Genomic DNA, 24,058 nt, shown 5'->3' on the forward strand with positions numbered 1-24,058 from the left:
TTGAAAAATGTTTTTTTTTCTCCACAAAAATCCCCCACAACACCTTTCATTTTGATCCAACTCAAAACGTTTTCCAACTTTTCAATTTGCCAAGATTTTTGAAAAATGACATTTTCTGTTTGACCAGAAACTAAACTATTTTTAAAACGTTTTTTTAATTCCCATTGAACCAAAAATATCATTTTTGCCTACCTCAGTCATGATATTATACACTATTATGATGACTAGTATTATCATGATTAATTATTGTATACACAGAAATAATGAATGTCATTCTGGGGTGATATTAATAGAAGTGTCAGTTGTAAGACACCGGAGGTAATTGTCCTATCTAAGGTAACTGACCTGTCTGTTCAGCACTGGTGTGACCTCAGCTGAAGTAATGTGTCAGTGCTGGGTGCCGTGATTTAAGACAGACGTGGGCAAATTCTAGAGTCAACAGGAAAACAACACACATGATAAAAAGTTAGAAAACATGATCTCTGAGAAAAGCTTAACAAATCTGTACAGGTTTAGTCTTGAGAAAAGACAACTGAAGGGGGACCTGATAATAGTCTTGAAATGTGTTAAGGGCTATTATAAAGAAGACACTGATCAATTGTTTTCCATGTGCACAGAAGGTAGGAGAAGAAGTGATTGCTTAATGTGCAGCAAGGGAGATTTAAGTTAGACAACACTTTCTAACACTTTCTAACTAGGACAATAGTGAAGCTCTGGAAAAAGCTTCCAAGGGAAGCTCTGGAGGTTCTTAAGAACATTGTTGAAGGTTTTTGAGAACATGTTAGAGAAACACCTATCAGGGATGGTCTAGGTTTACTTTGTCCTACCTCAGCACAGGTGGCTAGACTTGATTACTTCTCAAAGTCCCTTCAAGCCCTACATTTCTAAGATTCTATGCTAATTAATCATAAATGTAATAATTAATACTAAAGTTATTATTAATAACAGTGTTATTCAGTTGCAGCCAAATAGCACGGCAGGTCTGCATTCTAATCAGAACTGGTAGAAAAACAATGGGGGAAATTTCAACTTCTGACTGGAAAATCAAAAGCTGATTTTTTTTCTTTCATTTTTGGCAGTCAGAAACCAATACGTAAACAAATAAAAATTGTCCACAAACTACAAGAGAGCCAATATTTTCAGATTTCAGGTTTTCCTTTTTATGAAGAAAAATCTAAACTGTTCAAAGAAAGAATACAACTTCTTTAAAATGTCCCTTTCCTCCCAAATCCAATTTTCCATTAAAAAATGTTTAGGTGTAAAAATGTTCTAATTGTCAGACTCCACCTTTCCAGTTGGAGAATACATTTCTTCTTTCTGTAGATATTTTATTATTCCTGTCATTATTTAGAGTGTAACCTCTTCAGGGGAAGGACTGTCTCTTATTCTCGATGGGTAAAGTGGCTAGCAAGATATTGGTGTCATGTAATAATAATAACAGTAATAATAGTAATAGTAATAATAATAATAATAATAAAAGTAATGAATTAATTGATTTATTCAGGTGTGAATTGAATTGATGGAAAGGATCAACCAGTCCACCATGACGGAATTCATTCCCCTGGGTTTCCCTGCCTCTTTCCAGCTGCGTTACCTGACCAAGTGGGGCCTGATATTAGTGCTCTAAAAGGAAATTATTCTTCAACGTCCTTTCCACGTTTCATAAAATAGATTATTGTCTGTGACTCCAGCCTTGTTCCCAGTCTTGCTCCAGCCATTTTTGTGTTCCAGCCCGACCCTTGTGTCACCAGGCTTGGTCTGGGTCACAGCTGGGAGGACCAATCTCAGATCAGATTGTCAAACAATTGGGCTGACATCCTCACTCTGGTGGTATATTCTATAACTAGATTTAAGCAAACCAGCAACAAATGTGTGTTCCGGTACCTCTATATTAGCTTCCCATGGAGCCACAGGCAGTCCGCTTAGGCAATCCGTGCTATATTATCAGCCAGACAAACTGGACTTCTGTGCTAAAAGGTTATTAAAACCAGAATCCACCACACATTAGGTTCTTCCAGCCCCAGGGGGCCAGTCACTTATCCAGGTCAATGGATGCTCAGGACCTTACACCAAAGATACTGTTATAGCCAATCCTTATTTATTAACTCAGAAAAAGAAAGAAAGGGGAGTTACTAAAAGGTAAAAGCACATAAACTACATTACAGGGGAATCAAAGTATGTAGTCTAAAATAATACCAGGGATGTTAAATCTGCCAGTTTTCTATAAGTCTCTCTGGGTTGCCCAAATAGTTCTTGGGGATCTCAGTCCTTTTATTCAAAATTTCCCCTGTCAGAATTCACCAGTCAAGAGAAGGCGGCCAGGGGACTTTGTTCTCCCTTTTTATAACGTGACCCTTTTTGCTGGAAAAATCCTTGCTATGTCATTGGGTCAAGCAGTTCCATGGCATAGGTGCTTTCCCATCAGTTCTTTATATGAACAGCAAATTCTAGTTTGCACCGTCTGCACACATGCCATTTGAGGTGCGTTCGGGAATGACGTGCAGTGTCTCTAGTTTACAGTTCCTTTGTTATCCCTGAAGAGCAAACCCATGGGCCTTTCTCAGACTCCCATGTTGTTGAGTTCCAAACATATAGCAAAGTTTCATATCTCCACACACAATGCTGATACACACATGTCGTGGAAAAGAATCACACTGCTACATTTTAGAGTTGGATCGGGTGTAGCTTTAATTGTGACACACACAATCACATAACCATAGCTATGCGGAATACTATAGCCATAGGGAAAACCCAGGTGGCTATAGGGAAGTCAAGCAGCATATCTGGATGCTAGGCAAATGTACTTCAACTTGCTAACAGATACAAAAGACTTATATAGGGGTTGCTTAGGTTCATTTACATGTTGATCGTATAGTGGAATTTGATTAACAGTTTATACTTAACAGGAAAGACAATCACAATGCACAGTGGGCACACCAGATGCCCTCACAGGAACGCCCAATGAGTCACTTGAGTATACAATCAGGTTTTCAGGGACCCTGGCTAACACCCGAAGATGGGTGGTGACACAATACTTGTTCAAATGCTAATTTGTATGGAGTAAGTCTCTATGGGGCCAGGAAGACAAAGGGGGGCAGGTACTGGTACTTATCAAAACAGTTGAAGTCTGTTCAGACTTCAATTAAGGCTCATAACAAAGACTTGCCTCTCGGGTGTGGTTCAGAGACCTCTTGTGGGGTTTTAACATCTTTATCCTAATTTCAGTTGAGGCATTCTGTTAATGGCTTAGCCTGTGGCTTCTATTTCAGTTTCAGGCTACAACTTCAGGCCAGGCCTTCCATGACCAGTTTCAGGCCAAGCATTCTATTAATAAATGTAATGCTTATTTCTTTGATTCCACACACATTAGAACAAGATAATGATACTCAGCAGATTACAACTTTTCCCATGACAGCTCACGAGGCATATTGTACAAGGTTTATCACCATTTTGTAACAGTGGTGACCATATTAGTGTAGACGGTCACCTTCCCCCTTAGACAGCATCACACTTGGCTCCCAGCCCCACTCTTGTTTTTTTCCAAAGCTCTTGACTCCTGACTCCAACTCTTATCTTTCTCTCCAGTTCCTGGCCTGACTGCCATTGCTCCAACCACTAGGCCTGACCCTCCATATCTTGGTTTCTGTCACTGGCCCAATATCTCTTGGCTCAGATAGTAAGCTATGGCGTTGGCCTATGTGAGGATATTACCCAGGGTCAACATTTTGTTTGAAATAAGTGCTACTCCTTCTTCCTTTGAAATCACTGGTAAAACTTACAGTGACTTGAATGGCAGCTTGACTGTGCTCAAATTGATCAACAAAAGTAAAGTTGAAAGAAAGAAAGAAAGAAAGAAAGAAAGAAAGAAAGAAAGAATCTTAGTTTATGTTTTGTGAAACAGCAGTGAAGATAGGAATTCAAATACTGAAATCACACAGAATTCATATCTCCTCATACTTAGATTTTATTTTCATAAGGTACTTTCTGAATTTCATTACTTAGATTTGCAGCTGAACAACCTGGGAGTTCCAGGGTAAATCCCTACAGTAATTTTGATTTGACAAGACATAATGCCCAGAAATTTGCCCTGAACTCAAGGTGATGTTAATTTAAAAAAATGCTGCAGGTTTGGACTCCATTTGTGGTTTTCATCATTTCATGACCAAATCAAAAGGGAAAAGATATTTAGTTGTTCATTTTACTAAGTTTATTGCATCTTAAAACATAGAGAAAATGGACATAGTTCTCTATTTATTTACACAAGCTTTAGAACAGTGTAAATGCATTTATTTCCACAGAGTGACTCCTGATTTACATCAGACTGAATGAGAGGGATATTAGGCCCATTGACTCTAATAGAGTTACTCTTGATTTAAATGGAGGTGAGTGAGAGAGGAAACGGGCCCATTGACTCAAGTGGCAGTACTCCTGATTTACATCAGGACGAGTGAGAGGAGAATCAGACCCATTGATCTGAATGTGGCTATTAGTGATTTACAACTGGGTGAGTGAATGTTCCTTATTTACACAAATATGTGAGAAATTTGAATCAAGACCGCTTGCTTTATTGAGCTGTGTTACAAGACACAACATAGGAGTATTGTACTTAGATGACTCAGTTGTCATATTTTGTTGTCTTAAATATATTCTATGGCCAGTGTTCTGGAACATTATAGGAACAAGGAAATTGCCATGAAGAAACATCCTGTCTCCAGTGGTGGCCATGATCACCTGTTTCAAAGACAGAAGATTTGTGTGATAAATCATGGACAAAATTTACTCCTAACTCAGAGAGGCAGTAGCCAACTCATATCCCGAAGAATGAAGTCCTTATAAATATCAAAACCATTATTTAATTCTGAAGATATATTTAACTAAATAATATCCAGAGGCAATGAATTCTACAGGCCAGCTAGTCATGTAAGTGGGAAGAGAGAGGCAGAAAGCCATAGATAGGCACACAGAAAAAATGAAAAAATTGATAGACAGACTGATAAATACTGTGGATCCCAAGGATTTATTTGTTTATACCTGAAAAACTGCTCCCAATAATAAATAACTATTTGGCAAGCATTAGTTGTTGTGTTGCACATTACTGTGACCCACTGGATTTCATCTCTATGTTCAAGGACAATGTTCATTTTTTCAAACATTTCTTGCCCAGTGACCTTCTCAAAGCATCTTTCACGTCTTTGTTCCTAAGGCTGTAGATGAAGGGATTCAACATGGGAATGAAAAGGGTATAAAACACGGACACCACTTTTCCTTGATACAGAGAAGATAGCCAAGTGGGCTGGGCATACATGAAAGCAATGGTCCCATAAAATAAAGTCACAGCCACCATGTAGGAAGCGCAGGTGGAAAAGGCTCTGTGTCTGCCCTGGGCAGAGCGAATTCTGGGGGTGGTGGAGATGATATAGACATAGGAGATGAGCACAGTGAGGGCAGTGTCGCTATGGTGAGGCCACATAGGATAAGCATCACAAGATTATTGATGTACGTGTCACTGCAGGAGAAACTAATTAAGGGAGAGCCATCACAACAGAAATAATCAATCTCATTAGACCCACAGTAGCTCAGCATAAAGGTGAAGCGTGTTTGCACCATGGAATTCAGACAGCCACAGATTTACGACCCTGCCACCGGCTGAATGCAAACCCACTTGGACATGGTGATGGGATACGGGAGCGGGTCGCAGATGGCGGTGTAGCGATCGTAGGCCATCGCTGCCAGGAGGAACCCTTCGGTGGTGAGGAAGAGAACGAAGAAGAAGAATTGGGTGGCGCACCTGATGTAGGAAATGGCTTTATTCCCTGCTAAGAAGCTCTTGGGGCGATGGTGGAGGAGTAGCAAAGATCTAAGAGTGACAGGTTCATGAGGAAGAAGTACATGGGGGTGTGGAAGTGAAAGTTGGCTCTAATGAGGAGGACCAGGAGGATGTTCCCCATCATAGTTACTATGTAAATCACCAGGAATATCACAAAGGGGATCATCTGAGGAGCTGGACCATTTCCAAAACCCAGCAAGATGAATTCCGTGAGTGCTGTGCGGTTCCCCAATCTCAATGGATCTATGGCTGTTAAATCCTTGCGAAAAGGCATGAGATACAGATTAAAGAAAGGGCAAATGAATAAGATGTAAATGAAGGGCTTAGTTGAAAGAAAAAGGATGGTGATGGGGAAAATACCCTGGTCTGAGTGCTTGGCAGATCAAAGTTCATTTTCCAGCTCTGCCACAGACTCTCTGTGAGGCATTGGTCCAGTCTCTTGGGCTGGGATTTCCAAAGCAGCCAAAGAGCATTGTGTGTTCAACTCACATTCAATTTCAATAGGATTTGGTCACCTCAGACGAGATTTATAAAAATGTTTATGGGCCTAGTAGAAGTTTCAAAAACACCTAGGTACCAAAATCTCATTGATTTCAAGGTCAGAAGGAGCCATTCTGATGAATACCTTTTATCCTAAATACGGAAATACACTAAATTGATCATAAATACCCTTAAAAACTTGGGGTCTATCCCTTCAGCTTTTGTGAAAATTTTCAGCTTTTCTATTTCTGCCTATCAGTTCCCCTTTCTGAAAATGAAGATAACGTTATTTCCTGATCTCAGAGGGTGTTGTGATGATAAATTCATTCATATTTTAAAATATTTTGGAAGTGCTCAAATGCTATCCTTACAAAGGATACAAAAAGTATCTTGTGAGTGATTTTCAAAAGAGCCACCCAACTTCAATTGACTTTCTATAATATTTGGGTATTTAATTCACTAAAGTTCTATCGAAAATCTCATCCTAGACAGATTGAATCTGATGGCAAAGGTGCCTTTGACTTCACTGTAAGAAGATCAGGCTCTTGTAATCCATGTGAAACAAATTCCTAATACAATCTGAGCTGCTCTTTTGGAAGGCATCTTTTCAAGAGTAGCAGCCAAAGTAACCAACTTTTCCTTTCAGTTGCAACACAAAGCACAGCTACTCAACCAAGTTGGACAATTGCAGAATCTATCCTCCCATGTGTGAAACCATTGATTTATAAAAACGTGCCAGAACTGGGACTTTGACATCAGCTATTCCATTCCCTATCAGCCTGAGAATTAACATATTTGACTTATTTATTGGACTGGAGATAGGTTAACACAGTACCTGTGTAAGAAAAGGGGAGCAAAGAGGATGTGGTGAATTATAGAGCAACTTCAGTACCTGGAAAAATACTTGAACAAAGTACTATACAATTAATTTGTAAGCACTGAGAGGGTAATAGGGTACTAAGCAGTGATTAATTTGTAATGCAGGAGATGCTGGGGCTAAGGTCCAGCAAACCCGGCACAAATTAAGCACTGGTTAGAAGGAATGGTAAGCATGGATTTGTCAAGAGTAAATACCACAAAATCAACCCAATTTCATAGAATCATAGAAGATTAAGGTTGTAAGGGACATCAGGAGGTCATCTAGTCCAACCCTTTGCTCAAAGCAGGACCAACCCCGACTAAATCATCCCAGTCAGGGCTTTGTAAAAGCACACCTTATAAACCTCTAAGGATGGAGATTCCACCACCTCCCCAGAGAACCCATTCCAGTGCTTCACCACCATCCTTCTCCACCCTCCTCCTTCACCACCTGAAAAAGATTGTCCTAATATCCAACCTAGACCTGCCTCACTTCAACCTGAGACCCTTGCTCTTTGTTCTGTCTTCTGCCACCCTCAGAACAGCCTAGCTCCATCCTCCCTGGAACCCCACTTCAGGTAGTTGAAGGCTGCAATAAAATCCCCCCTCACTCTTCTCTACTGCAAACTAAACAAACCGTGTTCCCTCAGCCTCTCCTCAGAAGTCATGTGTCTCAGCCCTCTAATCATTTTTGTTGCCCTCCGCTGGACTCTCTCCAATTTGTCTACATACTTCCTGTAGTGGGGGGGACCCAAAACTGGACACAATACTCCAAATGTGGCCTCACAGAGCGGAATAATCACATTGACGGAAGACATTGAGGCTTCTCCTCTGCTAAAGTACATTAAAGCATATTAATTTAACTGGGGTATAGATACACTTCCCTCCAAACACAGCATTAGATTGGTTTGTAATAAGAGTAAATACGTTTATTAAACAAACAGGTTCGTTAAGTGATACCAAGTAGAGGGAATACAGGCAAGCAGGGGTACAAACAATCAAAAGTAAAAATACATGTGCTAATAGCTAAGATCGAATTTAATATGTTATAGCCTTTGTACAAAGTAGGTTCCTCTCCAATTTGCCTCTCCCAGCAATGGCTAATTAGCATTCAGCCAGGATCCCCGCAGGTTGCAAGGCATTGGTTTTCCTATTCTCCTCTCTTTATAGTTCAGGAAATGTATTCTTCTGAAACATATCCCCCAATAAAGTCCCTTTTCCCTGCTGGCTGTCTGTCATAGCCTCAGTACTGCCTTCTGCCCTGCTGGTGATTGGTACAATGCAAATTATTTCTTCCTGCAACCTTTGATACAAATGAATAGTTCATTGAATTTGGCCACACCTATTTCCTTTATTTGGAGAAAACTGGTTTATCGACTCACCCTGACATGGCGGTTTTAAACTTCTTTTAGTCAGACTTAAAAGCATAATATCAGCGAGTATCCATAATTCCACACGCAGCATTATCACATGCATTTCTTAATGATATTATTGACTAGCGTGTTATCAGTTTTCATATGATACCTCACAAGGCATATTTTGTACAAATATTATTGCAGTAGTGTGAGGGGTGTGAATACAGGGATGTCCAGATTCACAATGGGTGCACGATTGGTTGAAAGACCATATTCAAAGAGTAGTTTTCAATTTGGGAGGATATATCTTGTGTGGTCCCACAGGGTCCCAGTGGAGAAGATAAGTATTAATACAAGAATTGAAAGGTGGGAAAGAAACCGGTTAAATGCGAGGTTACAACAGGTCATGATGAAAGGTGAATTGTCAGACAGGTGGGAGGTTACTAGTGGAGTTCTTTAGGATTCAGTCTTGAGACCAATCATATTGACGTCTGTCATTAAAGAGCTTGGCAGAAAAAGTGGGAGTGTGCTAATAACATTTGCGAATGACACAAAATTGAGAAGTATGACCATCATGGAGGAGACCCGGAATACCACACAGGTATATTGGATTACCTTGAAAACTGGAGTGATAGAAACAGGGAAGAAAGAACAAGAAGAATTTTGCTATAAACTGTGGACCTACCGGTGGGAAGCAGCAAAATAGGAGAAAGACATGGGTTTATTGGTCTGTCATAGGATGACTATGACCCACCAATATGATGCATCCATGAAAAAGGCTAATGACATCCTGGGATGTGTCAGGCAAGGAATTTCAAGAAGAGATCGGGAAATGTTAGTACCATTATAAAAGTCATCTGGTCGCCCATGTTTAAAAAAATTTAATTCAAACTGGAAGAGGTGCACAGACGGACTACTAGGCTGATCGGACAAAATGGAGAACCTACCTTATGAGAGGAGCCTTAAGGATCTTGGCTTGTTAAGCCTAAGCAAATGAACGCTGAAGGAAGATATGACTGCTTTCTATTAATAGATCAGAGGGATAAACATCAAGGAAGGAAAGTTGTTATTTAAGTTAAGGGCCAATGTTTCCACGTCCCCTTTCTGAAAGCACCTGCCTCAGGTGTTTGACCCCTTGCCCTGTCAGCCCCAGGGTGGCATCTCACAGCTCTTCCACTCGTAGAACAGGACCTGGCTGCGCTGCCCCATTTATACCGCTGGCCTTTTTGACCCAAGCAGCTAGTCAAACCTTGGGGCCCTGTGGGCCAACCAGCAATGGAGACATCGTCTGCCCATCCAGCTAGTGGAGGGGTTTGTAGAGACGGGGCAGATCCAGCACCTCAGATCCCAAAGCTCCTCCCTTGAACTTTGAGGCATTTGGGATCCCAGCATGGATTACCGTCTGGGCCCGGGCCCATTTCTGCTTTTCTTTCATGTGGACACTTTCCTCCGAAGGGGAATATTTTTGCTCTCGGCCTGAGTATGCCTAGACGCTACATCCCAGCAAAGTGCCCATCGTGTTCCCTTTGGTGTCAGTGCTCTAGCTCACTTTGTCTGCCATGAGTTCTGGGTGAAGGTGGTTGGAATTTGCCATTGGAACGATTTTCCAGTGTAAAATGCCCGTTCACAAAATCAACATTTTCCAGGAGAAAACTGTGATTTTCAATGTTTAGGGCGAGTGTCCCTGTGTCCAGTTCCAGCTGGCTGGGCATAGCCACGAGAGCGTCTCAGTGCTGCCCAGGATTTCTGTCTGGGAAGCTCAGCCCTTAAAGGCACAGTCCCCAGTAACACCCTCTCCACTCCCAAATTCAATATTGGGAAAAAAAAAAAAAAGGATTTTCCATCGGGAAATTTGCAGTGACAGCTCCCTGGTCTAAAAAATTGGCCAAAGGATCAAATCTAAGAAAAAGAAAACCAGCCAGGATAACTGTTACAACCTGGCCTGGGACCTACTGTACCATCACCTGTCTGTTGTGAGAGGACCCATCACTGGTTTCAAGTGCTTCGAAGTCAGCTGGGTCTGGGTAGAGTCTAGCCCTTCTTGCTAGCTCTGGGATTCTAGGTCACACTCCCGAGCTGAGCCTTCTTGTCCGATGCCCTTCCTTTGGCCATAGGAGGCTGCCGTCCATCTGCTCTAGACCTCAAAACTCGTGTCTGACTTTTAGTTTAACCCCTTTGGGGACAATGTGGCAGGAAAACAAAGAACACAGGCTGAGTAAAAGGGCTCTTAATCACAATCACTTTATTCTTAAAGCCCACAAGACTTGGATACTATATGCCCCCTCCCTTGCCAATAATTCCGTAGATATGACGGCACAGAGTTTAGGATTTCATGCCATCATATCCCAGTTACACAAGAAAACAGTAAACCAACCACCATCATGACCCAAGCAGAGTTTTATATGTCAAAAAGGAGAAGACCCAGAGACCTCAGGAAGTCCACTACACTTTGATCTGGCTACTGATTTGATGTGGAAGAGGCTCAGATAACCTGGGGTTGGTTGGCAGTACAAAAACCTAAGTTAGAAACATACATAGATAAATAGATTACGATCTAATTTCCTCTAGTGTAAATCTACAGTAAGTCCATTGACTTGAGTACGTCTGCATTTTTGTCAATGTAAATACCCCTTTGCATGTAAGGAGATTGCAAAGCATGTTCTCACAGAAACATTAATGTCACCTATTGATTACATTTCTATACAGACACAGAATGAAATCAGAGTCAGAGGAAAAAGATGGATCTTTAATTTTTAGTGGGTAACCACCACTCTGTCAGTTTCCGTAGGGAAGCTTTGATCTCCTTGTTTCTCATGCTATAGATGATGGGATTCATCACTGGAGGCAGCACAGAATAGAAAACAGCCACCACGAGATCCAGCCGTGACGTCGTGCTGGAGAGGGGTTTCAGGTAGGCAAAGCTGCCAGTGCATACTAACAAGGAGAGCACAGTGAGATGAGGCAGGCAGGTGGAGAAGGCTTTGTGCCGGCCCTGCTCAGAGGGGATTCTCAGCACTGTGCTGATGATCTGAACATATGACACAATGATCAAAATAAAGCAGCATAAGGCTAAGCCTGCACTAAAGAGAATGACCCCCATTTCAGTGAGGTTGGAGTCAGAGCATGTGAGCTTGAGTAGCTGGGGAATTTCACAGAAGAACTGATCCACCTTGTTGCCTCTGCAGAAGGATACTGCAAATGTGTTCCCGGTGTGCAGGGCAGCATAGAGAACACCGCTGGCCCAGGCCCCGGCTGCCATTTGGACACAAGCTCCCCTGTTCATCACTCTCTCGTAGTGCAGTGGCTGGCAGATGGCGACGTAGCGATCGTACGCCATGACGGTGAGAAGGAAAAAATCTGCTCCCATCAAGAAGAGGAGGAAAAAGACTTGGGTGACACATCCAGCGTAAGAAATGGACCTGGTGTTCATGAGGGAATTGACCATGGATTTGGGGATGGTGACAGAGATGGAGCCAATGTCTAGGATGGACAGATTGATCAGGAAGAAGTACATGGGGGTGTGAAGGTGGCGGTCGAGTGCTATGGCTGTGATGATAAGAAGGTTCCCCATCAGGGCAGCCAGGTAAATCACTAGAAACACCACAAAGTGTAAAATCTGCAGCTCCCACACCTCAGAGAATCCCAGGAGAAGAAACTCGGTCACGGTGGTTCGGTTGGACATTTTCTTCCTCAGCACATTGTGTCCTGCCTGCGGAGGAAAGGAGAAGGGCAACAGTGAGGATTAGAGTGACCGAGGGAATGACCCTGATTCCTCTCTCCATAATAACTGACGATGTGACTGTCAGAGCACAGCCCTGCTCACACCCACTGAGCAGGGGCGGTGAGGGCTCCTCGCTGCGGAGAATGAGATGACTAGTCCGGTGTGTTATCCCACTGATGTCAATCCGCACAAGTCTTGGAAGCTGGGTCAGTTCACACCCGTGAAGATCTGAGCCAGGACCTGGCATCGCTCAGCTACTGCTGTGTTGTATCGTTTCCCTCTGTGACTTTGTGTCTGTGCTCTGCGGGTCAGTGACAATCAGGACACCTGGGTTCTGTTCTTGGCTCTGCCATTGACCTGCTGTGTGACCTTCAGCCAGTCACTTCCCCTCCCTGGGACTCTCTTTCCCTCCCTCCCCCCTTTTCTCTGCCTGGTCTACTAGGACTGTGAGCTCTTTGGGGGATGGGCTGTGTATTATTATGTGTATATTCTGTGCACCTCGTTACAGTATTTGTGCTCAGCTGTCAGCAGTGATGGAGCCTGGATATGGTGCTAGACAAAGAGGTTGCTAGTCCCAGTGACCTCCCTCCCCGTCCATCTAAGCTCCATGTCAGGATAGACAGATCTGGCTGCTGGGTGCAACTCTGAAACTGGGTTCAAAGCTCCTAGTCCCTATAACACATATTCTGTGGGTATCGGCTTTGCCATTACTCAGTTTTACTTTCCTTTGAAACAGAGATCAAACAGCTGCAACCGAATCAATGGGTTTCCAGTTACGGTGTTATTAGCCAACATTAAAGTTTCCCCACCCTTGTTTGAAGTTTCTTGCTGGAAATTTTCAGTTGAATTTTGGTTGGTTGGTTGGTTGCTTGCTTTTTTGGATGGAAAATTGGGTTTATAACAAAACATTTTCATTGAAAATCTGTTATGCTGGAAAACTGAATACTCAACAAGCAATCCTGTTTGGTTTTCATCTTAAATTTACACTTTTCAGCTGAAAGTTCTCAGTTGCCTAAAGGAGAAAAAAATGGGTTTGGGGTTTCTGATGAAAAGTTGACATTTTTGAAAAGAGGAATTTTTGTTTCTTCTGTCTCTAGTTGTTTGAGTAACTTAATAGCGAAATCATTAATGAGTGCTGACAGCAATTCTGATCCGTGTTCTTTACATTTCCCTTGTATGCTAATCCCCACACATATATTTAATTGAAATAGCACACTTACTGTACTGGCCGCTGTGGATTTTTTCCCAATAGGTGATGACTCCGGTCATCCAGCTCCAGGATTCTTCGGTCATTATCTATCTATCAATCTAGACGCCAAGGACACAAGTATGTAAGAGTCATCTCACTCCTCACTCTGCGCATGACCTGACAGAACTAGACTCAGACCGGTTGCTCTCTGCAGCTGAGCAGTGTGTAGCTGGCTTTGAGCGTCACTGGCATTAAAGGAGTGATGCTGCGGGAAGGTGATTTACCCATATCTATTTCCTAAGGGCTTGTGGGACTCACTCCTGAGAGACCTGAACAGCTCAGAAGCAGAGGCCCAGAGGCAAAACTTCATAGACTCATTAATTTTAAAGCTAAAAGGGGCCGTTCTGCTCCTCTAGTCTGACCCCATGCATAGCACAGGCCCTACGATCTCCCCCACGGTTTCCTGACTCCAGCCCAGCTTCTGTGCTTTCTGGGCGCCGGGATTACCAAGAGATTTGGGCACCTAAAGGTGAGACAGGTATATACTGGGATTTCCCAAAGCTTCTAAATCTGCCAGGTAGCTAACTCCCAGGGACATCCAATGGGAGTTAGGCACCTAACTTGCTGAGGTGTTACTGCAAATCCCACAAGGCAACTATCAGCTTCTTTAGATGCCTAAACCCCTTTGTAATTCTGGCCCCGGGTCTCTCTTGGCATCTTCCAAGGCCTGGGCTTCTCTTGACTTTCAGGACTATGAAGGCTGGGATTTGCAAAGGAGCCTAAGGGAAAGTAAGGCATGCACGTCTTGGGGGCCTAACTCCCTTAGACAGCCTTGACAATCCCAGCCTACAACGATAACAAGGGCAGCCAGGCAGCAGGGGTTATAGAGAGGAGGTGAAGTCACCTGGAGCTCTTCTGATCTAAGCCCAGCTACGCAACTGAATTACCTCAGCTCTCCGTGCCTCAGTTGCCCCAACTGTAACCTGGGGGAGAAGACCTGGCACTGGAGAAATAATTCATAACAGATGGTGTAAAATAAGGGCTTATGCAAAACTTAGTTTTATTTGAACTCTGCCTGGGGTCTCCTAGCCCCTGGACAACCAGAGCAAGAGCCTTGTGTCCGGCAACTGTAAATGGGAGTGGTTCTCCTGGGCTTTGTCTGTGGGTCTGGTAGCCTAGGAGGGGACCACCCCTCACTCCCAGGCGGGGGGCTGCATGACCGGAGTGAGACTGCTGTTAGCCCTGCCCTGGGGGGCAGAGAGTGGGGAGCACACGGAAGTTTTTAAAGTTTTGAGTTTTAAAGTGTATTTTACATGCTTTGAAACTTTTTACAAATATATTATTTTAATTTAATTGATATTTATTTTATATTCTGGCCCAACCCCTCCCACCAGGCCCGTGGCCACTCCCCTCCCTCCCCACAACCAGACAGCCCCTCCAGTCATACCTCTGTCCCCCCACACTCTAGACCGACCCCTCCAGCCAGCCACATCCTCACCCCCTAGTCAGGCCAGACCAGCCACCTACACAGGCCTCTCCCCCCCACAATCTGGCCAGCCCCTTCAGGCAGACCCTTTGCCCCCCACTGTGTCAGCCCCTGTAGCTAGTACCCTTGCCTCCCTTCTCTCACCAGCCCTGCGGCCTGACCCCTTGCCTCCCACTCTGGCCAGCCCACATAGCTGGGCCCCTCAACCCCCCGCACACTCCAGCCAGACCTGTTTGACCCTACTCTGTTCTGCCTCCCCAGTCACTTCAGCCCCTCCATTCTGGGCTGTAACCCCCCAGCTAGATCCCCTCCCCTCCACTTTGGCCAGCCTTCCCAGCCAGCCCCCTTGTACCCTGACACTCTGGCCATTCCCTCTAGCGAGTCCACTCACCCCCCCACCCCACTGCATCCAGCACCTGCCCGCATCAAAATAAATTGAAAATATATTATTTTTAAAGAAGATTTCATTTGAAATTTTTAGAGCAAAAACAGCAATTTTCACCAGATCTAGATGAAGTTATTTGAACCTTCCTTGGTTGTCAATCCTTTTGGAGTAAAGCTCCCACCCTGGCATTCCCAGCCAGCCAAATTCATCTGGACATTAATGACTTGAACTCCAATAGTGCTTTCCTTTCCAAATGCATTTAGAACACAACATTAAAATGTAGAAGTGCACTGTTTATGAAAATGAAGCCCATTACGATTATCCTTTTTATTTAATATTAAGAATTTGTTAACAGAGAAATATCAACACGTGACAAGAAGAATTCACAGAAACTGTCCTTTGGATTTAAGGATCCCTGACATTATGCCTATGCCATTATATCACATTGATTTGAAAATGTTCAGAATTTAAGTGATCTATAACATTGTGTGTCACTCTTTGAATTTCCAAGAAAAAGAATAGAAAATTAGACAGTAATTATAATTCTTAAAGCTGGAGGTGTTTGGAAAATGGTAAAGAATTGAGGATGACATTTTTTAAATAAGTTTCATTCAGCAACTTTCCTCAAGGAGCGACTTTCATGTATTTGAAACATTTTGCATTTTTCTGCATTTTTGTTTTTTTCATTGTTTTTTATTTGTTTTTCCACCTCTCTTTCCCCATTTCCCCTCCCTCACCTTTTCTTTCCAGTTATATCCTCTTTCCATTTTGCCTCCAAAATCAGGGGGCAAATTGGCAATAAAGAAAATAAAAGAAAAGAATTAAAAAACAATAAATGAAAAACTTGCATTTGGGGGTATCATCACATAGGATGGAAAAATAATTAAAAAATACACAATTTATAAAACATTTAAAAAATAGCTCGCCTTTCCATGAACAAAAAAAATCACATTAAAAAACTGCTATCTGCTCTGCCAAAATGTGAGAGGATGTCAGTTAGATGTTGTCAGTATGTCATCACTTTCTTACATGCTGTTTCAACTGGCCAGAGATATGGGGTGAAATCCAGCCTCTCTTCAAGTCAAGGGGAGATTTACCATGGATGTCAAGGGGTCCAAGATTTCACCTCATCAACCCTGTGTCTATGATCAATAGATCATCCTCATTTCTTTTCAGTCTAAAATAAGTTGCTAGGGACATCTGAATTCTTGACAAAGCCACAAACTTACTGATCCTTTGCTCATTGCATCTTAGACTTCCTTGTTTCTCAAGGGGAGGTGGTTGATCGGTGTGGCCAGGAGAGCATAGAACGCAGAGAACACTTTGCTCAGGTGTCTCAGTGCCATCAGATTTCAGTAGCATGTAGAAAATCACTGTGGTCCCATAAAACGCTGCCACCACAATCAGGTGAGAGAAGGAAGGGGGAAAGGCCTTTTGTCTACCGGTGATAGAAGGAAATATCAGGATGGTGATCATGATACAAACATTCAACAACAGATGTCACAGAAATGGGACAAGAGTGCAAAGAAAGACCAGGGTCAATTCCAAAAGCGCGATCGGGGTGGAGTCACTACAAGCCAGTTTTATTACTGGAGTGAAATCACAAAAGAAGTGGCCCATTTTGCTTAGGCCACAAAACGTTAATAGTGACATCAAGGATGATACGATGATGATAGAGCCACACAGACACTTATCCAAGACCCGTCTGCTAGCTGGAGGGGGAACAGGCCGTTCTGAGGGGCTGCACAGTGCAGTGGTTTGTACACCACTAAATACTGATCATAGTGTGCGGACAAGATTCTGTACCTGCCAGTGAAGCAAAAACATAAACTTGTGCAGCAAACGTACTGACTGAGATGGTTCTATCCCCAGACAGGAGACTGGCCAGCGTCCTGGGCAGGATGATGGAGGTGTAGCAGGTCTGCAAGCAGGACCCAGAAAGAAGTAGATGGGGGTGTGAAGGTGCTGATCAGCCACAACTAGCACAGTGAAGATGTTCCTAGTCATGGTCAAGGTAGACCCCTAAGAAGAGCAGGAAGAGAAAGGTCTGTAGCTCTGGAAGATTTCTGAGTGAGAATGAATTCTGTGACAGATGTTTGATTGCCCTAGTCTGTGTTCATCTTGGGTGTAGCTAAGGAAAAGGAAATAAATGATTGAAAAAATAAGGATTGTCATTTACTTTCTATTTTCTTTCTCTTAGCTTCCCCTCCCATCCTTCAGCTTTCTTGTCTAGTTAGGTTTTAACTTCCTCAGGTTACTTATTATGTGTTTGTGCAATGTCTAGCCCAATGCCAATGTTGTAATAACCACAGTAAAAGTGACATAATAAAATAATACTAACAACAACAACAACAAGAATACATTAAAATACATGAAAAAGAGGTGGGATTTTCCCATGCTTTTTCCAATCCTCATGACTTTTGTAAATCTCAGTGTAGAAAGGTACAGTGGCTTTCCTCCGAGTCAGGGCCCGAAGAAGGGCCACCACTGCGGTAGCAGACAGAGAAAGGGCCGGAAGCCCAGTCTGCCTGGCAACCAGGAGGCCGGCTCGCCATAGGGCCTGCTGTCCGACCAATCCAGCACCAGAGGGGCGGAGTCTCAGCCAAGACTGAGACTACAAACAACAGGCCCCACAGCTCAGAGTGAAGGAAGCTGTCGCCAGAGGCAGACGTGCGGCCCTGCTGGCTACAGCTGAAGCCTGAACTAGGCCTGGCTGCTGACCGGGGTGAATGCCCCCCGGGGCGGAGACCCCGGGAGTGGCCCAAGAGACCAACCGCTAAGGGTTGGGTAGGGTCCCTGGGCCCCCTATACTGGCCAAGGCCTACAGGCCCCCTGGATGGGCCAAGCCTGTAGGACCTAGTGATTGGACGGAGTTCCCTGAGCCGGAGGTCTGGGAGACTCCTCCCGAGGCCGGACCTGACCTAGAGGAGCTGCCGGAGGCTGAGCCATTCCCCCAGACGGGACAGGACCTAGAGGAGCTGCCGGAGACTGAGCCATTCCCCGAGCCCTGGGACCTGGAGGAACTGCCCCTAGCCGAGGAGCTTCCTGCCTTGCCGCCCATGGACGCTGAGGGACTGGCGAGCCTGCCGCAGGCGGTCTACCCCAGTGACTCTGAGGAATCTACAAATGCAGGTACCTGGGGATACGGGGAGGAAGTAGCCCAGGAGTGGCCATAACTGTGGCTGAGACAGTGGCAAGCCCCAGTCGGCGTGTTGCGGCAGGAGCCCCGCCAAATTAGTGGCATGCCATTGCCACTGCTAGGGCTCTGGGCTGGGACACAGTGGAGTTGGGTGGGCCTGCGTTCTCTCCACCCCTTAACCTTGCCACCCAGAGAGTGAGAACCATCCCCTGCATTCTCGAATTTAAACCACTGCTTGCTCGCCCGCCCTGCCTGAGGCCAAGCGATAGACTGCTTTGCCTGCCTGCCCTGCTTCAGGGCCTAAGCATCAGACTCATTTCACAGCAAACATTCCCTTTTTTGGAAGGTATGGTGGCCTTCTTCCGAGCCAGGGCTGGAAGAAGGGCCACAACTGCGGGGCCAGACAGACCCCTGTGTTACACACGGTCTTATATTTTTTCTCATTTAATTTTATATTGTATCAGTCTTTCATAGAATTATAGAAGATGAGGATTGAAAGGGACATCAGGAGGTCATCTAGTCCAACCCCTGCTCAAAACAGGACCAACCCCAACTAAATCATCCCAGCCAGGGCTTTGTCAAGCTGGGCCTTAAAATCCCCTAAGGATGGAGATTCCACCACCTCCCTAGGTAACCCATTCCAGTGCTTCACCACCCTCCTAGTGAAAAACTTTTTCCTAATGTCCAACCTAGACCTCCCCCCCTGTGACTTGAGACCGTTGCTCCTTGTTCTGTCATCTGCCACCATTGAAAACAACATAGCTCCATCCTTCCTGGATCCCACTTCAGGTAGTTCAATGCTGCTATCAAATCCCCCCTCATTCTTCTCTTCTGCAGACTAAACAAGCCCCATTCCCTCAGCCTCTCCTCATAAGTCTTGTCCTCCAGACCCCAATCATTTTCATTACCCTCCACTGGACTCTGTATTTATGTAGGGAAGAGGTGAATTCTCCACTTCTTGGTTTCTTCAGATGCCTTTGCGTAGGACGTGCTTTAGTCATAACCCAAGTTATTCGGCTCAGAACAGTGGTAACTGGGTGATATTTAATGGCCTGTGAGATGCAGGAAATAAGACCACATTTTCTAATGGACTCTTCTGGCATTAAACTCTATTAGTCCATGAACCTTCGCATTTCAGCTGACATCAGATTCTGGCCTTAAGTGTCTTAAGAAACAGGATTGACTCTGGAATTACTGCGGTGTAAATAAGAGTGGAATAAGAGTCAGATCTTGGGACCAGATCCTCAACTGATGTAAAAAAGCACAGTGCCACCTACTTCAATGGGCCCACACCAATTTACAGCAGCCAAACACCAGACCCAAATACCTGAGGGTCTGACCCATTAGGTCTATCATCCGTTTTTACTCCTCGTTTTCACACCAACGAGATATTAACACATGGTGGGCCAGTTTTGGAAAGGCCTAAGATGCAGATAGGTGTCTAGTGCAGCTGTCAAAATCCCTAAGCGGAGTCAGCACCTTACTCCCATTGAAATCAAATGGAAATTAGGTTCCAAGCCTGCTTAGGAATTTTTTCCAAATATCCCACTAGGGAGATATTGGTAACTTTAGGGGCCAGAATGCCTTTGAAATGTTGAATAATGACCTTAAAAATGTCACCAGAAAGGAGTTGCAGGTTTTGATCTTAAATCTATGTGTTGAGATTTTCACCCAGGGGACGAGGAAGCCCAATCCCCAGTAAAACTGACTGGAATTTGATGGTCAAACATCCACAGGCAACCTTGGAAATCCCATCACTGGTCATGCTGATCCCACCACGAGCTATAAACTGGGATGGACTATGCAGGGACTAGTCTCCTCTTTGATTGTTTCAGAGCCACAGGGTATCTGTCCCCGGGAGGTATTATGACATGTAAGAAGCAATAGCCAACTTCGACCAGAGAGAGGTGTTACTTTGAGGTATGACCTAATTCAGCTAAAATCCCCCTTCATTAATTTTACCAGAGCTGCTCCAGAGTAGATAGAACTCTACGAGGGATAGAAAGTGATGTTCCTTGGGGCAGAGATCAGTCACTGCTGATGGGTGCCATGGTGAGGAGACTTCGCCTTGGGCAGCGCAATCAAGAATTCTCCTCTATGGGGCATCTTAGATTTTCCTCTGAAACAGCTGGTGCTGGTCAGTGTCAGGGACCGGATGTGGGATGGAATGGTCCAAAGGTCTGACCCAGGCAGACGGTTCCTCTGATCTGCAACAAGCAGACATGGTCAAATAAAATTGCAGGGCTAGGAATTGATGCCCGATGTCTGGAGCAGAGGCCTGCATGCCACTGGTGTTTGCCTGACAATCTTTCCTCTAACCCCTGCTGCCTCGTTGTATCTCTGATTATTGTAGTTTCTGGAAACTCTTCAGGAAAGTAAAGGGAAGAGAGATGTTAACTCTTGCCTCTGGGCCTCTGCTTCCGGGCTGTGTGGGGCTCCAGGGAGTGAGTCCCACGAGCCCTTCGAAAACAAACATGTATAAAGAATTTTCCTGCAGCAGCAGAGTTTTACACACTCCTCATCTGCAGAGAGCACAGATCTCAGTGCTTTTCCCCCAGCTCAGCCTCAGAGTCGGGGGAACGACTGCTCATAATACAGTGAGAGGGGCATTAGATAGACAGACAGATGGATGGAGGCGTGTGTGGGTGGGCTAGAGAGAGAGGGATAACCAGTAGCTGTCTGTAGCTGGAGGAGAGAAGCCATCTCACTCAGGGAGGATTGCACACAGGCCTGGACTGTGAGTTTGCTCTTCCAATGAAATCTATTGGTGGTTGCAGAGTGGCACTTTATGGACAAGATTGTAAATGACGGTCTGTATTTTTTCACTCTTAGCTCAGTTTGGGCATGAGAAACTGAGGGCATCCAAAGCAGTTACCTTAGGAAAGAGATGGCAGTATATCCGTGCCTCAGTTTCCTCCTATGGGCAGTGGGGGCACACATACATTTTAGAATGGATTGAGGAGCCTAAAGGAAAATTGTCTAAAAACTGTGACAAACACTCTCAGCTCGTTGTTATATTCATTTGTTATTATTGGTTCTCTCTGTATCTGTCTATCACTTTGTTTGTACTTCTCCCTCTCTATTAGTTTTTCTTTCTTCTCTCTCTGCCTCTTAGCTTGTGTTAGTTCTGTGTTTCTCTCTCGTGCTCTGTCTCTGTGCTGTTCTGACTCATGTCTCCGTGATAGTTTGTTGTTACATCATCTGCCATCAATCTATCTATCTGTCTAATCAGTTTGTGTCTGGTTCTCGCTCTCTGTATCTCTATGTCTGCCGTTACCTCTGTCTGTCAGATTTCTGTGTGGGGCGTGGGATCAGGTGGGTGAGAGCAGGGGGTTGAGGGCCAGGACTCCTGGGTTCTGTGTGTGGCTCTGGGAGAACATTTAGTCCAGTGTGTAGAGGACCCAGAACTGGTGGGGTCTGTTTCTCATATGGACAGTTGACCAGGCACCCCCTCTTTGCCCCCTCCCCCATAACTAGAAGCTGAGGGGCTAGGGCACTCGGCTGGCATGTGACAGCCCCAGGTTCAATTCCTCCCTCTGACTGAGCATGAGAAGGGATTGGAATTCCCGCTTTACAGGAGCGTGGCCGAGCTGCTTGGCTCCGGGTTATTCTGAGATCAAACTGGATCAGCCTCTCCTCTGGAAGCTGCTCCCTTTGTATCACTAATTAAATAGTCATTGACGCAGGGACTTGGGACTGGGCTCGTCCCGACACCCGGGGAGCACCCTCAGCACCCACCGGATAATCGCTTCCACTCCAACTCACTGGCCAAGAACGCTCCACTGTCGCTCTCAGCGAGCAGTGCTGATGGCACTGTGGCGTCGCGGGGCAGAGAGGGGCTGCAAGGCAGCCTGGGGTAGTGGTTACAGGAGGGCTCTGGGGGTGAAAACCCCTCACTTGTGTTCCCAGCTTGGGGAGGGGTGTTGGGTGTAGTGGGATAGAGCAGGGGGGACGGGGAGTCAGGACTCCTGGTTTCTCTGCCAAGCTCGGGGAGGGGGTTTAGGTGAGTGGTTAGAGATGCAGGAGGGGCCGGAACGACTCTCTCACAATGAGAATGGAACCATGGCCAGAGTGGGGGACGGGGTCAAGTTTGCTCTGTAATTACGACTGGGTTCGGTCACCCCCGTGCTAGACACTGTCCCTGTTTACAGCAGTATAAATGCGAAGTCATTCCCTGGCTTCCAGTGAAATTTCCCTGGATTCACAGCAGGTCCCCTGGCAGCAGATGTGGGCAGCCAGACCCCAGATTCTCCTCCATAAACTGAAGAGAGGAACATTTACACATTCTTAGCCAGAGCTCACCAAGCGCTGCGTGATGCTGATGTATGAATACCTCAAAAGTAGTAGGTACTAATTCTCTTCTCTCTCATCCAGGTGTAAACCAGGAGTAACTTCACCGGTGTCCATTGAACTGATTATAATTTCTCTCATCCCGGTGTAAATCAGGAGTAAATCCATTCCAGTCAGTAGGGTGTTTTCCCCAGTCCCATTCCCATATTATACCAGCCTGCACCAGCTGAGCATCTGACTTAACAAAACTAGGGTGGTTTTAGACAAAAGGAGAGTTATTTTACTGGTCTAATCCCAGCCCTTACTCGTTTCTTTCCCTTCACAAAGCATCCAGAGGAAGAAAATGTTGAACGGAACCACCACGACCGAGTTCCTTCTCCTGGAATTTTCTGACAGTCGGGAGCTGCAGATTTTGCACTTCGTGGTTTTTTTAGTGATTTACCTGGCAGCCGTGATGGGGAATCTTCTTATCATCATGGCCATAGCCTTTGACCACCACCTCCACACCCCCATGTACTTCCTGATGAATCTGTCTGTCCTGGACCTCGGATCTGTCTCTGTCACCCTCCCCAAATCCATGCTCAACTCCCTCATGAACACCAGGTCCATTTCCTATGCTGGATGTGTTGCCCAGGTCTTTTTCTTCCTCTCCCTCTTGACAGAAGATTTTTACCTCCTCACCGTCATGGCCTACGACCGATACGTCGCCATCTGCCAGCCACTGCACTATGAGAGGGTGATGAACAGAAGAGCTTGTGCCCAGATGGCCACTGGTGCCTGGATCAGTGGGATTCTCTACTCCGCCCTGCACGCTGGGAGTACATTTGCATTGCCCTTCTGTGGAAACAATGTGGTGGACCAGTTCTTCTGTGAAATCCCCCAGCTCCTCAAGCTGGCCTGCCCCGATACATACCAGAGTGAAACAGGCTCGATTGCCTTTAGTGCCATTTTAGACCTAGGCTGCTTTGTTTTCATTGTTGTGTCGTATGTTCAGATCTTCAGAGCAGTGCTGAGAATCCCCTCTGAGCAGGGCCGGCACAAAACCTTCCCCACCTGCCTGCCTCACCTCACTGTGGTCTCCTTGTTTATTTGCACTGTGTCTTTGCCTACCTGAAGCCCACCTCCAGCTCTCTGTCTGCTCTGGATCTTGCCGTGGCTCTTCTCTATTCCTTGGTGCCCCCCCGATAAATCCTGTCATCTACAGCATGAGGAACAAGGAAATCAAAGCTGCCCTGAGGAGACTGACTGGGTGGAGGTTATTCACCTATAATTAATTGTCCACCGTTCTCCAATAGACGCTCTCTCTCTTTTCCCCTTCGTTAAAGTCC

The 24,058-nt window shown here is 45.1% G+C and overlaps 2 protein-coding genes and 1 pseudogene across 2 annotated transcripts; 1 reads left to right on the plus strand and 2 right to left on the minus strand.

Annotated features, from left to right (window-relative positions):
* Window positions 1-5,137: 5,137 nt before the first annotated feature.
* On the minus strand, window positions 5,138-6,101 carry LOC137166359 (olfactory receptor 9S13-like; annotated as a pseudogene).
* Window positions 6,102-11,266: 5,165 nt separating this feature from the next.
* Window positions 11,267-12,202, minus strand: LOC137166357 (olfactory receptor 14A16-like). Its single transcript, XM_067568038.1, has one exon. The coding sequence runs from the start codon at window positions 12,200-12,202 to the stop codon at window positions 11,267-11,269; it is 936 nt and encodes a 311-aa protein (XP_067424139.1).
* Window positions 12,203-23,073: 10,871 nt separating this feature from the next.
* LOC137166360 (olfactory receptor 14A16-like) lies at window positions 23,074-23,844 on the plus strand. Its single transcript, XM_067568039.1, has one exon. It carries the CDS (start codon window positions 23,074-23,076, stop codon window positions 23,842-23,844), a length of 771 nt encoding a protein of 256 aa, XP_067424140.1.
* The last annotated feature ends 214 nt before the right edge of the window (window positions 23,845-24,058 follow it).

This window comes from Emydura macquarii, unplaced genomic scaffold (assembly GCF_026122565.2).
Source record: "Emydura macquarii macquarii isolate MOO-44397 ecotype Brisbane River unplaced genomic scaffold, CSIRO-AGI_Emac_v2 contig_2842, whole genome shotgun sequence".
Taxonomy (NCBI): Eukaryota; Metazoa; Chordata; order Testudines; family Chelidae; genus Emydura; species Emydura macquarii.